The sequence below is a fragment of the Ornithodoros turicata genome, chromosome 7, assembly GCF_037126465.1.
Source record: "Ornithodoros turicata isolate Travis chromosome 7, ASM3712646v1, whole genome shotgun sequence".
NCBI lineage: Eukaryota > Metazoa > Arthropoda > Arachnida > Ixodida > Argasidae > Ornithodoros > Ornithodoros turicata.
This window is the reverse complement of record NC_088207.1, coordinates 57,786,325-57,802,285: the sequence shown is the minus strand read 5'-3', so window position 1 is coordinate 57,802,285 and position 15,961 is coordinate 57,786,325. Positions and strand designations below refer to the sequence as shown.

The 15,961-nt window shown below is 45.8% G+C and overlaps 1 protein-coding gene across 2 annotated transcripts in view; it reads right to left on the bottom strand.

Moving 5' to 3' along the window:
* Nucleotides 1-15,961, bottom strand: part of LOC135401726 (zinc finger protein jing homolog) — a 93,667-nt gene that overhangs the window by 22,191 nt on the left and 55,515 nt on the right. For both annotated transcript variants that reach the window (XM_064634276.1, XM_064634277.1), the window contains exon 2: nucleotides 11,932-12,616. In XM_064634276.1, the coding sequence (XP_064490346.1) occupies nucleotides 11,932-12,616 (685 nt within the window). The remainder of the gene's footprint in view (nucleotides 1-11,931; nucleotides 12,617-15,961) is intronic.

The window sequence follows — 15,961 nt, the reverse complement described above, 5'->3', positions numbered from 1 at the left end:
TAGCGAACACCTTTTTAACGAAAATACCACTACAGCAAGTTTTTTTTGCGGTCCCGCTGGAGCCCTATAGGTCCAATAATGGACATCCTTTTTAACGAAAATACCTTTACTGCGAATTTTTTTTTTGCTGTCCCCTGAGTTTCGTTGTAAAGGAGTTTGACTGTATTATATATAATAATATATAATATAATAATATAATATATAATAAAATAAAATATATATACATATATATAATATAATACATTTGTTTTCTTAAATGTAATCCCCCCCCCCCTTCCATGCACGTTTTGTTATGTGACATTTTGGGTAAAAGCCAGATTCTTCCTGTCTACTAAATCCAAGTTAGAACCACAAAAAGCAAACAAAGAAACTCCCGTTCAATTCTTGTTTTGACAGAGAATCTGTTCTGAGTCACATTTCCAACAATACCACCCGTCTTACCTGAGTGCCAAAGTTTTTTTTTTTTTCCCCAACAGACGGATTTATTAAAGATAAATTCGTAAACGGGGGGTCAGCACGCGCTAATAAAACTGTCCAGCAATCAGAAACGTTACAGATAGTTGTTACAAGTAGTGCAGCTGAGCGCCGCATATAATGCACCACCTTATACCCGTATTAACGCAAACAGCCACGCAATAAAACTGTAAAAAAACGATGAATCCGATTACTCCCGTGCTTTTACGAGCAGGAAGTCCTATAAAGCGCGCGCGTGCGCACACCACAACTGGCACGGTATTCACCGGCGAAAAAGCTCCGTGCAGACAACAATGCGCTACTCCGCACACAGCGGCAAGCACAGAAAAGCGCAACACTCGATGCCAGCAACATCCAGATGGGAAACAACTTCTATCCGCTGCCAACTCAAACAAACAGTTCTTCGATCAAAAAGCAGGCGCGAAACCCCACACAAGACTTTGCACCACAAACCATTTCTCATCCCGGGCATCCGTACAACTGGAGAGTCTGGACAGCTTCCTGGTTAGAGACTAACGTGCAACGTCGACCAAAAAGAGAAAAAAAAAAAAAAAGTAGGAAGAGGCTGCCTTGGCCGCGTTCCTGGCGCAAACCATTATAACTAGTAGGAGGAAAGGTGAGAGCATAATGGTCTGCGCCGGTTAAAATGGGACGCAGTGTTCAACCTACTCCTTTCCGTACTCTTTCTTTTTTTTTTTTTTTGTAACCATTATGTGACCATGCTGGTTCCGGGTTCGCGTACGCGGTGATGCGTTGAAAGGCAGTGGAGGGACGTCACGTGACATGAGGACAGTCGTTAGACGATATAGTGATGTAGTGGGACCCGGGATAGTTAGGTGGAGCTTGAAACGATGACAGAAAGTGAAACATCAAGGACTTTCCGTGCGACGTCAGAAACTTCAACTCTCACGTTCTCTAAGAAGGTCAGTGAGAGAGCTTTGCACACGGCACTGTGGCGTTCATCTTGACCAGCAACGGCCATATACATCCACCTGTTCCGAAACTACCCTTCAATATCGGCTGTGTAGACAACTGTAAAACCGAAACCGGAAACTTAGTACTGACATCATACGGCTTCACTTTTCGCGTCGGAACAGGGCGCCTCGTCTCCCCCCCACTGTGCCGGGTTTGTCACAGACAATGTACAGGGTTCGCCAAGATAAACTTCGGGGTTTGTAACGAAGATAAAACAAATTAGAACAGTGTCGGAAAGCGAAAGTAGATGTTAGAAGACGTATTATGCCCCAAAATTTTATGTCGACAATGCCGCTTTGTTCGTTTCTCTGTGAATAAATCGTGAAAATTAAAAAATCGCCGCTGCGTAAACGGCTATACCCGTGTTTCGGCTTCTTTCCGTCAGATGGCGAAACGGTCGAACGCGGCGTTGCAGAGTACGATTCTGCATTCAGTTCCACTTGTTCAGATTTCGATGTCGTCTGCAACGCCGCGTTCGACCGTTTCGCCATCTGACGGAAAGGAGCTGAAACACAGGTATAGCCGACTAGGCAGCGGCGGTTTTCTAATTTTCACGATTTATCCGCAGAGGATCGGACCAAATGACAGTATCGACATAAAATTTTGGGGCATAATACATCCTCTAACACCTACTTTAGGTTTCCGACACTGTTCTTATTTGTTTTATCTCCGTTACAAACCCCGAAGTTTATCTTGGCGAACCCTGTACATATTTTATTAGTGTTTACGAAAACGCCGCGCTAACGACACACTCGACACGCGAAGCTCCTGAAAAACGCGCGTGCATACATTTCCGTCCATGACAAATGATGGCAATCGAAGAAAGTGCTCTTCTTGGGAACGTGTTTGCCAACACTGCAGCAAGGCGGTTAAGTGGGGGTGAACAGTCATTAGACAGCCGTACATTTATTAATGTAAACACTGGGAAAGGCTGGCTCGTTGAACGCGCTTTGCTTCGACGTCGCACTTTCGGCGCCCAGCTGTCTTTTCTTCTTCGTCTCTTCGCCGAGAAATCGCTTCGTTTCGACTTTTGAGACTGAATATAATAGAGGGAGAGTTTGCGAACATCGGTAAGTCGCAGTGAAGCGGCGGTAACAAGTTTAATTGTTGAGGCTTTCTGTGTTTGTCCTTCTCTTGTGTTCCAGCCTCAGAACATCAATTTCCATCGTGTTCAACAGATGCCGCTTGCGTCGCCCTGTCGTGTGAATGTGTGTGTGTGAGTGAGAAAACATGTAAGAGTGGAAGTGGAATGAGAGAGTGAGTGGATGTGTTTTGTCCGTTCAAATGACGTACTATTTGGAAGTCACTGAGGAGACGTGTTAGCTTAGCTCAGTTGGTAGAGCCCTGGACCGGGTAACCCAGAAGATGTGGGTTCGATTCCTGCAGCTGGCTAACCCTTCCAGTGACCTCCTTCTCTCATCGTTAATTTGTTCTTAGGCACTTGAGGCTTTCTGTGTTTGTCCTTCTCTGTGTTATAGTCCTAGAACCATCGTGTTCAAGTTTAATGGTGTTGCTCGGACTGAAAGGCTCAATCTCTCCCTCCGCTAACGACACTCTCGAAGCCCGCGAGAAGTAAGGATTGCCAAAGATAGGTCTGCGGCAATGAATATACTATACAAACGTGGACAGGTGGCCGTGGGAGATGCTATAGGCAGCTTAGCACACGTCCTGGGACGACTTCTCGAGAACCTGCGTCGACAACCACCCGGAAAGTCTGCCGAGACACTCGCGGAAAACGTGACACAGCGCTGCCGGTGGTTGTATTCGAACCCGCCACCTTCAAACCTTTAACGTGGCCTTGCAATCACCGCACCAACGAGTGAGCGCTCCAGCACCTCATTTATATACTACAGTCAAACTCCTTTATAACGAACTTCAGGAAACCGCGGAAAATCTTCGTTGTAAAGGTAACTTCGTTAAAACGGATGTTTCAAAAGAAAAATTGGTAGAATTTCATTGTTCTGATCAAAACGCACATCAGACATTCTACCTAGAATACACATGGAACCCTATCTCTGTTTTGACCTTTTTACCCCCCTCGTTATTTCGGTACATTCGTTATAAAGGAATTCATTATAAATGTCCGAAGTATACATTGAATCCTATGAACGCCTGACCAGACCGCGAAAAACGTTCGTTATAACTGTCTTTTCGTTGTAAAGGAGTTTGACTGTATACCGTTCAGCTCACCTCTCTTTCGTACCAAGAGCACATTCCCATTCGTCTGACTCCAGGCCGTCCCGTCACAACTGCGCAATGTGGCAAAGACACCAACACTGGAAGGCATTAAAAGCTCAGCTAATCCCTCTCCAACCCATCAAAGCTAACAAGCACGCCAGACTATAATCTGTTAGATCAATAATTAACGCGTTCATTTTTTTTATTTTTTTTTTCTAGATCAACGAAGAGATGTCGTCCGCCGTCTGGACAGTGACGGGGACGAACGGTATCGGCCAACGACCCCCCGACACGGGCGAGACGAGTGGGGATTTCAAAACGAAACCGGACGCCGACCTCCGTCTCTTCGAAAGGGACGGTTAATAACCCCACCTATCGCTTCAGACGCGCACTTCTGCAACAAATTTGTATAATGCAACTTTTTGTTGTTGTTGTTTTCCGGATTCCACCCCGTATGGGCCTCCGGACCAATTTTTGGTTGAATTAAAAACTGATTGTTTTTTTTTTCTTTTAAATTCAATGTTAGCGCCACGAAACAACTGTGGCTATGAGCAGCGTACAGACGTGGACTGATAGAGGACAGAAGCAACGAGTGAGGAACGGGGGGGGGGGTTAGTGTGCGTCCTGGGCCGACTTCAAGGGGAACTGTGCCGACATTCGTCCGGAAAGTCCGCGGAAAACCCAAGGAAAACCTGAGACAGCACAGCCGGTGGTATAGGATTCGAACCCGCCACCTCCCACTCTTCAAGCACGACCGTGGCTACCAGCAACGAACGGACACGAACGTGAAGCTATCGTTTTCAGGTAATAACAACCGAATTCGCAAGTAACGGCCGATTTCAGAAGATCGGCAAATTAGTCACTCGGGAATCAATAACGGAATTATGCCTATCGTGTTGTCGGAAATGGAATAATACAACAATTATTTAATCGAGTAACGCTGCAATAAATAAATAAAAACACTAAAACGAAGAGGAAATGAGCCTTTCCAAAGTGGGGTCCTTTTTCTTTTTTTTCGTTTAGTGTTTCCCTCAACAAATCTAACCTACCATTCCAGGAGCGTGGAACAAGAAATCCGAAATCAGTATCTGTATTCATGTTCACCATTCACCGCTACTCAATTACCACGACAACTGCTTTGCCCCCTCTTATTAGAATGGCGTATATATCTGGACCCCTGACAAAAAAAACTTCAAACCGCGCTGAAAACAACACAATTTTCCATGTAAAAAAAAAAAGAAAAGAAAAGAAAAAGAATCGGCGTTCTCTTTCTGTGCATGGTACGAAGCAGCACCTCTTGCGTGCTCCGCCTGCGGCGGGATACAACATGAACGAAAATAAAAAGCACCAAACGGTAGCGGAGATGAGCATCCACATCACGTATCGGGTGTCTTGTGCTTTTAATTACATTACTTCCATCAGGGAGGATTATCGTCCAAGCGCGTCAATCGATGAAAGCCCAGGAATCGATTCGTTGCTCATCGGATCCAAAGGCGTGCCAGATATTATATAGGACGTGCACGCTAAGAGTTTCAACCGGGAGGAGAGAATAGAGAGAGAGAGATAATGGAAGAGATAAGAGAAAGTATTGTGAGTTTTCACTCGTTTTTAAATCTTAATCTTTGAGTCATTTACGACCGTCCCCCTGTGGACTATACGAACCGCTACCTGCTCTACTACGCAGGTCCGGCTATGAACTATTCCCCTGTAAGCTATAAAGTGTCCCCCTATAAACTTAAGTGTCTTCATTTATTCTTATCTTTCAGGAACTCATTCTTCCCTTATATAGTATTTTCTCCCCCACGAAATCTTACGTTCTTGCACTAACAGGTCGCTATAGCTTCCGGGCGCTGTAATGTTAAGAGCTGTCGCACCTCACCACCACCACAAAAAAAAAAAGGGAAAAAAAAAAGGGGGTATGAACAAACCTATTATCGGTGAACAAAATAATAAAATAAAAATATATAGTAATACCAACCAGAGCGTGGGCACACAGGAAACACGGCAGAACACAGTCGTTTGTGCCATGCCGTGTCGTGCGACACCAACGTTGTGTTTGCAAGATCAAACAAAAAGGAGCAAAATTGTTGGTTATTTTTTATGTTATCACGTCTCTACCTTCCTAAACCAAAAACCAAGAAACGGGTTCGAACAGAACCGGAAGGAAGACATCGTGGCATACAGGTAATTATTACATACATTATTATTATTACATTAATCGTAATATTATATTATACATGAATCACCGAAACGTACTCTTCTTTTTGTATTATCTCAACGAAAAAAAATGCCCGTATACCGCATAAACATGAATATGTATATATGATGCATAATGATAAACCCGAGGTCATAGAGATAAACCATCCTTTCATTACGTATATATACGGATATATATTGTCAGTGATGCAGCGTACTCCAACCAAAACTGGTATCGCAATGTGGGAGTTTCTAAGGGAAGCAGAAGACGAACAAGGAGAAGCAAAAAGGAAAATCCACTTTACCTAGCGGAACACCGTACATTCAACGGTTTGCGAATACAGGCAGCACACTCGACACCCATTATTATCGATCCATATTTATTATTTATATCGCCACCAGCATCATTTATCTGACCTTCTTGCCAGCTGTCGCTCTTGACAACCACGTAAGAGTATAGAATACGGTTGTCCACTATCTCTCTCCCTCCGTGACAAACTAAAAGCCCCGACCTCTGCGCTTCCAACAAAAAAGTGAATCAACTTCCGGTTAGATTTCCGCTTGGGGCGGAAAGCCAGCTGGGAAGCCAAAGCCAGTCATGCATAAACGCATTCAAAAGAAGACACAACGTTTCATCGCCTGCCTACACGAATATCCGAACACAAACAAAAACAGTTAAAACTACGCGACACCTGTCGCAATGTCCAGGCGTTAGAAAAAGGGAAAAAAAAAATAATAATGTGAGGAGCGAGAAATTAAGTGCGCAAAAGCAAAACAAACACGGATAGAAACATGGAATCTGGGACGTGCTGGCAATTGCGAGTCGTGCGCGCCCCTAGCGGCCGCTGGGTGAAACGAAAGTGATATTTGTTGTCGACTGCTGTACACGGGGGTCGACACCGATTAGCGAAACATAAAAAAAAAGGAAAGTAAAACGGGAAAAAAGAGGTTTCCTAATTGCTTCTACGTGGAAGCATGCGGTGACTGTTGCACCCGTGCTAGTTTTCTTTTTTATTGTTATTGCGTTATTTTCGGGTCGTGTCTTTATATTGATTTTACTCGACCTCTATTTACAGCGACTGTATACGAGAATGCTGGCAACGGTGTCGCACGCTTCTTTCTTTATGTTGCTTCCACGTAAGCCATACAAACATTGCGCGTTATTATTGTAATCGCCCATTAATCAGCACTATAATTTACCGTGCAAATGATACAACGGTATAAAAATTACGACGTCCGTTGATCTTCTCCACTTCTTCAAGTTATTCCTCTTTTTCTTCTTCATCTTCTTCTCTAATCCCTCGATAAATTATTAAGTTCCCACCCCCGCTGTCATTACCGAATGCACAGATTCTACGTTTTTTCTACCACCTCAAGATACCACCTATACCATTACCTCGCGTAAAGCAACGTAATGCATTCAACAAATTGCCTGCATGCAGCAACGGCAGTGAAAATTTCTTCGCCGCAAACGACGATTGAAATTCGGCGCATACATTAAAAATCAATTCCCGCAGACCGAGCACGAAGAGGTACCCAACTCGAGAATCGAAAGCGCAATTAGCTGCGCACAATTTTTTTTTGTTATTTTTTAAATATAGAGCCGTATGAAAGTGAATCCCCGAGAGAGAGCAGCGCCAAATATATTTCCGCCGCTTTCTCTTAATTGACCCCCGGTGATTAAATGTAGGCCCTCAGACGGCGGTCCAATTATTAAACGTTACCGCGCTTGCTTTTCATTACCCGGGAAAATAAATTAAAACCAAGTTTTATAAGCCTAGCGCAAATCTAGGATAAGCACAGTACGTATTAGAAACCGCACTATCCCACCATCACTGTGGTCAGTCTCCTTGAATTTTTTGTTTGTTTTGTTTTTAAGTCGTAGCCTCATGGTCCAACCACAGTGTAGGTCCGTCCGTCGCTTTATGGGGCCACGTGACACGTCACGTGTCACAATGAGTTTCATCAAAGATCTACCGCCATCGTACCTTATAAGATAAAACTACCCGCACTCAAACACGTTTGGCACAATGTCCAAACCGCTGCCATTTTTTTAACAACGCGTAACAACCGCACATTGCTGGAAGCTCCAATGTCACGCTAAACACCGAAAAAAATAGCAGATGAGATTTTTCGCGTTTTCTGGCAGACCATCCGTCGGCACAGCTACACCCCTCAAGTTGGCCCAGGACTCATACAAACCCTCGCGCTCCTTCATTTCATCCTCTCCCCATCTGTTCACAGTTCGTAGGTGCAGTTGATTCGCGGTGCTAAAACGGTATTTCCTTTAAAAAAAAAAAAGAGTTTATATTTTCCGAGCAATCGGGTCAAAGACACCGCCCGCTAATGTCGCTCGTAGGTCGGACGAATCCCATCGAGAGATCTTTCATCTCGAAGCAATCAAAGCTGCAGGAAGGGACTTGAGAAAGTCCGCCTGCGCGGCGCGCGTGTCCTTGTAGAGTGCATGACTAATCCCATTGAAGGGAATTAAAAACCGTCGTAAGGCTGTACTCGTTTTCCTTCGTTAGTATGCACGCAACGTAACGCTTTTCTCAGCCAACGTACTGTTTACGGAACAACGGTTTCGCAACCGCCTATAAATTAAACGGCCAGATATGGGACGACACATAAAAGGGGTCTCTCGACCATTAACGGCCTCTATTGAATGGGCTTCGGAGAAGTGGGATGAAGAACTGGAAGGGCTAAACACATATACGTACTATATGGTATTGTCTACGTCGACTTCGGTATTCCGTGTATTCACACGAGCGACATTCCCGCAGAAGCGGAAGATGCGAAAAGCGTCATAACTTTCTGCTGTCACGCAAGCGCGAGCGCTCAATGTCGTGTCTTTACGTACAGTGCTAACCGTGGGGAATATCCTGCGACACAGCCACAAGAAGATATTCCGTAGCAGACGACAGGAAAACACGCTGACGGTGTCGTCTGCTAGGTGTCGTCTGCTAAACGCGCAATACGCCACTCTCGATGTTTCGCACCGTGTGAATGCTCAACATAACACGGGACGGAACTTCAGCTCTGTGACCAGTGTTGCCGCTTTTTCTTCCACTAGAATATTCCGTGAGGATGTCGCTCGTGTGAATACACGGATTCTCGACGTCGACGATGGATGAAGAAAAAGGAAAAAAAAAAAAAAATGGTGATGGTGGTTCCACTAAGGCGGCTATGGGCCGTTCGAGATTTAAAAAAGAAATAAATGAGAATTGGAACGTGTGCAAGAAATCAGACAAAAAAAGAAAAAAGAAAACGATTAAAATGCCAAATAAAGCGACGACGCCGAAAAAGTTCTTGCTTCACAGAGAATCAAGCTTAGTGTCCCCTCCATATCTAGGGAACATTTGAGTATGCACGGTGTCAGTGTGACGTAGTTTTAATTTTCGTGTAACCAACCCACCTCTTTCAACCTCAGCCTTCAGGCCGGTAGCCATCTTTAGAAAGGGTTACCGGTAGAATGGGGAAGTACGAGGCACATACAACAAATAATATGTTAAGAATTACAAAAAAAAAATCTTACACTATCAGAAGTCACATTTAAACGTGGCTTTCTCGTGACTTATTGATTTTTTGCTATAGTAGTTCCACTCTACCAAGTTGGCGGCGCTGTTGTACCATCTGACGTCATTTGTTCGTAAACAGGGATAGGTCTATTCCCCGCATTCGAATCCGAGGAGCAAAACGAAAACTGACCAAAACTCTACCGTGGGACGCACAGCGCATGGCCCACCTGCACCATACCTACTTTGCGCAGTTTAAATAACGACCAGATTATTATAGCAACGACAAAATGCGCTGGACATTCTTAACAACCATATTTATCGCCGTATATAACGGGCTCCAGAAAATCGTCCGTTATATGTGGAGAGAGAGCTCAGCAAACAACAGAGCGCTCGGAGCACGCCCCGAATGCAAGCGAACAAAAGCTCGGAAAGACAGAAGGACTATATAAGCTGCACCTTCCAACAGCAAATTCCACGAAGAAAGAGGGATCGATCCACTGGCTCCCACCCTTTCTCAAACGAGGAGGAGGAGAAGAGAGAAAGAGGGAAGGGGAAAATAAATAAAAGTTCGCAGCGTAGAAAGTAAAGAGAAAAGGAGCGTTATTGACTGAGCGACGAAGGACTGATTGAAAGAGGAACAGCAGCTGGAACGGACGACAGAGAGAGAGAGAGAGACAGAGAGAGAGAGAGAAAAGGAAGGAAGCAAAAAGGAAAATACGTCCGACAGGCGATGATGAAAGGGTGTCAGACAGATGAGGTTGTCAGAGGATCAAAGCACACGGGACAAAGTGGGGTAACATAGGTTACGATTAGCGAAATTTTGGGATACGGAACCCGGGTGCTTTAGGGCCCCCAATGGAATTGGGGATCGTCACTGCGCATGCCTAGAACCCAATCAGTGGTTTGAGGTAGTAACCACAACTCAAAGCCACTACTGATGCAACGCCCTGCTACAGGCCTCCGCAGGAGTGACAACATCCTTTGGTGTCTCTGGTTTGTCCTGCGTTCTGGTGTGCTCGCGTTACTTCCTCTACACAAGTACTTTTAGTTTTGTACGTGCTAAAACAGCACAAAAAGGTATGTCTCACAACCACGATCTACTATAGATTATAACGACCACGTCGTAGGCACCCCTTCCCAGCGCCGCATTTGCCCAGCTAGCGGTGGCGCCACTCGTCGGCTCGGCAATTTCTGCAATATTTTGTACTTCAGCTTACGTTAGTATTTTTGTACAAGATCCTACAGAAGATGTTTCATTCTGAAGTTGATTATCATTATCATTCTACGCGTTTTCATCGGAGCTGCTGCTGTCGTCTGCTACGGTCGTCTGCTACGGTCGTCTGCTACGGTAGTCGTACGTCCGCCCTTCTGAGCGTTCAAAATTCAAATTTTCATTGTCCAATCGTGATGTAGATCTCGCTGGCCGATGAGTAGCACCCCTAGCGGATCGGGCGGACGGGTCATAGGGGTTGCCGATCACAACTTCCCACGTACTGAAGTACAGATGTCATGCCTTTTTGTCGCTGGACAAGGAGGAGAGCGACCCGTGGCATATAGTGGTTAGGATGGTCGCTTTGCACGCCGAGGTTCGAATCCCCGCACCCACAGGCTGTACTATCTGAGGTTTTCCACGGGTTTTCCGGTAGACTTTCCATGCGTATGTCGGCATACTTATCCGCTCCCTGTCTCTCACTCCTTCCTGCTGTCCACGTCTATACACCGCTCATAGCAACAGGTGCTTCGCGGCGTTAACACGGATTCTTTTTTTTTTTTTTTAAGGAAGGAAAGCGAATGAATGTACCTTGCGGATATCGAACAATGAAAGCGATTGCAGGTGGATCCGGCTGAAATGGTCTTACTTGCGGCACCGCCCAGCGAGTTAGCCCATTAGATATATCCTACCAAAAAGAGGCCAGACGTCACCCTGCGCATGCGGAGGGTCACTTGGAACGAAAGGTGTGCCATGCGCAACTTGGTTGTACTGAATCATGCACACATGTTCTCAGCATTGTGCTTTAGCCTGTTGCTGTAGTCTTTATCCGAACTTGCAGATCGATGCGGTTTCGCAACCCCTAAAGTGCAAAAAAAATGCTCCCTGTGGAATGAAAGATAGCCTTGCCTCGACACTTTTGGTTCCGTGCTCGCGCCGCGAAGCAACCGTGGCTATGAGCAGCGTACAGACGTGGACAAATGGAGAGAGGACAACAGGAGCGAGTGGGGGACAGGGGGGGGGGTTAGCATACGTCCTGGGCAGACTTCAGGGGAACTGTGCTGATATTCGTCTGGAAAGTCTTTGGAAAACCCAGAAAAAACCTGAGACAGCACAGCTGGTGGTAGGATTCGAACTCACCACCTCCCAGTCTTTGCCGTGACACCCACACAAAGAGAACGAGATTCGTCCGCTGGTGACCTAAGCGCAAAGAAAACCGCTATTTGCGCTCTCCCACCTCCATCAGAGGCGCGATACCGGTTGGGTACCCAATGGGAGCCGTTGAATCTCGTTCCTTCTGTGCTGGTGTTACGTTAACGCCAGAATTTATCACGTGCAAGAACAGGAAAAACCACAGTTTTTTTGTGTTTTTTTACCTACCTTGCAACCTTCCCACCGGCAGACGAACGACCTTTTCTCCCCACACTCCAACTGCGGCTCCACGTGTTCCCTTCTCACATGATCGGCCAGCACTTCCTCCGACGCCAGCGGCACACCACAACCCGTCCAGCGACACGCCACACACTTCGACGAGGACGCTACAATCCTCTCCCTCGACGACACCAGCTTCGACGACGACGACAAACGACTCGCCACATCACGTTCACACACAACCGGTTGCGGCGCCGCAAGCCGCAGTTCGCACGCGTTCGTATCCGTCTGCAACACAACGGCGTCGACGCAGCGACGCAACACCTCGGCTACCGCTGCGTCGACGTCCTCCTCATCCTGCGGAGTTTCGCTGTCCGGTTGGTCCGATCTTGTGACGTCACAGGGCGAGGATGGTGGAGACAATTTGATGATGGGAGGAGTGACGTCCAGCGACTTGGTGACTTGAGATGGTGGTTGAAGTAGTGGTGGTGGTGGCGGAGGGGGAAGGGAAGGGGGTGAGGATGGGAGAGAGGAATCGTCTATGAGGAGGAGGGAATGGGGAAGAGGCGGCATGGGCTGCGGCGTACCGGGCGGCTCGCTGAGTTCGGACTCGGCAGGCGAGCAGGGGGCGGACACACCGCCGGAGTCGCTCGACGACTGGCAGGAGTCGCTGCCGCCGCTGCTCGTCGCCACACTAGAGAGGAAAGAAGAAGAAGAAGAAGAAAAATGTGTCATTAGTGGGCGAGCGTTTAGACGAGTGCTGAAACTATTTTTTTTTTGCAAGTGGTGGCGAACATTCTACGTATTTCACGCGCAACTGTAAGTGAAGGTTACGTCAACAGTTTTTTTTTTTTTTACATTGCCTGGGAGGCTCAGTAGAAGACTATACAGTTATGCCTGCCAATAAATTAATCAATTACAGGACACAGTTTACATAAATTCTCATACCTACGAGTAAGTCATGCACGTGTAAGCAATATATATAAAAGTTACATAACTACATAATACACAAAAGACTGAAACAAGATAACGTACAGAACCTTGTACGGTGTATTTAATTAACACGATGGACACTAAATGTGATGTGTACCACAGGTGAATGACACGAAAATATACGATAAACGGATGAGACGTATGACATAAATAATGGAAAATATTAAAGGGAACGATGAAGATATGAATTAAGGACAACTCCCAGAATGCCTTCGATTGCCCCATTTGGCAATTCCATCATGAATGTTTGCTTGCCATAGTTAGTGTAGAGCTTAGGAAGAGGAATATTGTTATGCGCCGAAAGTCTGCCTCGTAATGATGTCGTGGAATGAGTGGCCTTGTCTGAAGACAAAGAAATCTGTCCAAGCACCACCTTAAAAATAGTAAATGTATTTTTAGCTGGATGAGATATGGGAGTGGAATGACATTTACAGCATGGAATAGCGGTAAATATGCAGTAACAGGGGAACTGAAGGTTAGGATGGCTCGTTTCTGAATAAGGTATAAGGGAAAGGAATTACAGTTATATATGGTGGAATCCCAAGATCTGAGGCAGTATGAAAGATGAGAGCGGATGAATGAGTGATAGAGCAGTGGAAGGATATGAGTAGAAAGAATCCTGCGGGTTAGGATGAAGCAGACATGTAAGCAATATATATTTATTTCCAATTACTGTTAGTCTCAAGTGGGACATGGGGTTCAACACTACCATAATCACAATAAAACAACAGAATCGACAACACAAGGCGTCTCATTCCTGGGACAACAATGCATGATAGTCTTAACATTATGTTAAGTTAGCAATGTTCAAAGTTTCAATGAAGGCAGAGACATTTATACAAAGATTACACGTTCAGAGGAACGAATCAGAATATAGGGACTTATAGGAGGATACAGGTTCATAATATACGTTCAGAATATATAGGAATTTCTCTGCAGGAAAAGGGGGTTCCGTTCGTCTACGGTCGCAACGAATTCCGAGAGGGACAAACATATGTGCTGTAAGAAGTCTTTCTGCATTTCACGAAATAAAAAAAATAGGGCAAAGTATACAGAAAGATCCTCTGACAATGCTCGTCTGAGCGTGAACGCCAGCATAATTCACGACCCGGAGCAAGTGAGCTGGTTGAAGGTCGAAGATATGGTTGTCATTGTAAACAACATGCTACTCCAACAACAAGTGCTTTGTTGTTGGTAGAACACGAACTACCGCAGCGTATATAAATATTATAACAGATGCGATTTGAGGTTTGCGCAGACACGCCATGGGCTTTTGACAACGTCAGCAGCAGCAGTGTATCCCATTTTCCCGCGCGCATTTAAATAAACAGCCCGTAACCCACTTGGCAAAACCAGCTCACAACACGTCAGCAGCTGATATGTTGCGTAGTAAAAATAAATTACGCTACCACATTAATATACAGCCCCGGTTGTAAGGAATCTCATTCTGATCAGGGTACATGGGATACCCACGCAGGCAGCTCCCATGCGGGAACCCGCTTTCCTTAATTAATGAACCCGCATTAAAGAAGCGGCGAATGCACAAACAGCAACGCCCACACTTTGTTGCTCTTTGTCTTTAACGAAACCCATATGCCCACCGTTAACGCACTTTCAGCTGCCGCTGCAAATATACTGCAGGTAATAACTGCACTGAAAAGGTGGACCACAGAAAAGAGTTGGGTTATGGTGTCACGTGGTATGTTATACGGCGTTTGGAACGCCTTTGTCGGCCGTTACCATGGCAACAGGAGCGCGTGCATACAACGTTGGTAAGAGAAGGAAATTAATTCGACGGTTGTCGTGGAAACAGCCCAGATGCGCAAGTAGCATGGTTACTGTTTCTTTCTTTCTTTTTTTTTTTTTTTTTTCGAAAGGCCAAAAATAAAAGGAAGTTCTTGTGGTCATGCAAGAAAGGCTTCACGTCATTGTTGCTACGCAAATATAAATATGCGCTCGCTATGGCGTGTAACATCGTGAAGTACGACGAAGTGTCGAAGTACCCTTCAGAACAATAACGTATTGCGAGTGTTTCTCTGAAAGACTGACACGTGCTGAGAAAAAGGGTTGGCAACAACTCGTTTTCTGTATAGTTCTCTCACCGCTCCAATTAAAGTAACTTCAATTAAACTAACTGCGCACTAATCTGCTTCCAAAGTCCCATTCCGAAACGATTCTTCCTTCCTGACTCCGTTATACCGGGCAAGACCACACGGACAAGACAAGTTCCTCGCACCACAATCCACTGTCGCAGCGAATCATTATGACTCTAAAAGAAAGTAAGGATGATGTACCCCGAGATAAAATTTTTTACAAACCCGTTAATTACACGGGCGCTCATTAATAAGACCATTAAACTGATACAGCGCGGGAACGATGCGATGAACACCCGGCTCGCGGTCATTAACATGCCAGCGATACTACGCTCCAACATCCAATTATGTCCGATCGCCAGATGCACCCACGTTGAGAAAACAAAAAATAAGAAGGAACGTGCGGGGATGGAAAAAAAAAAATCGCTCTCCACTGCCTCCAAGGTAACTGGCTGGCCGCAGGACGAAAAAAAAATAAATGAAAAGACCGACAGACACCCACCCTTCCTTTTCCTCCTTCGGCAGACGAACGAACGCACGCAAATCGTAAGAGGTTTATGTCGTCTGCTTCCGCGCTCACCACGTGACCGCTTTCGCAACGTCACACGTATACTCCCCTTTCACCCGCCACATTTTTCTTTTACTTCGTATTTCCCACGAGAAGTCACAAATCGCGAAGCGATAAAAAGAAGAAGGCAAATATCCAGCCTGAACCGAAGCAGACGACGACAGCGGTAGCGCTCGTCGAAGCAGACGACGCTCTCGTTCCGGATCTTTATCTGGAAATGCAAAGCAGACATGCGGGACGGGGAAAGCCGCTCGACGGCGCTAGCTGCGTTTCGCGAGCCAGAAAAAGGGGTAGAGAGGGCATTATTTACATGCCGTATGACGCAACCATTACGCGACTAGGCTAGACAGGAAGCGTGTCCTTCACCTTGCTTTCTTTTGTGGCC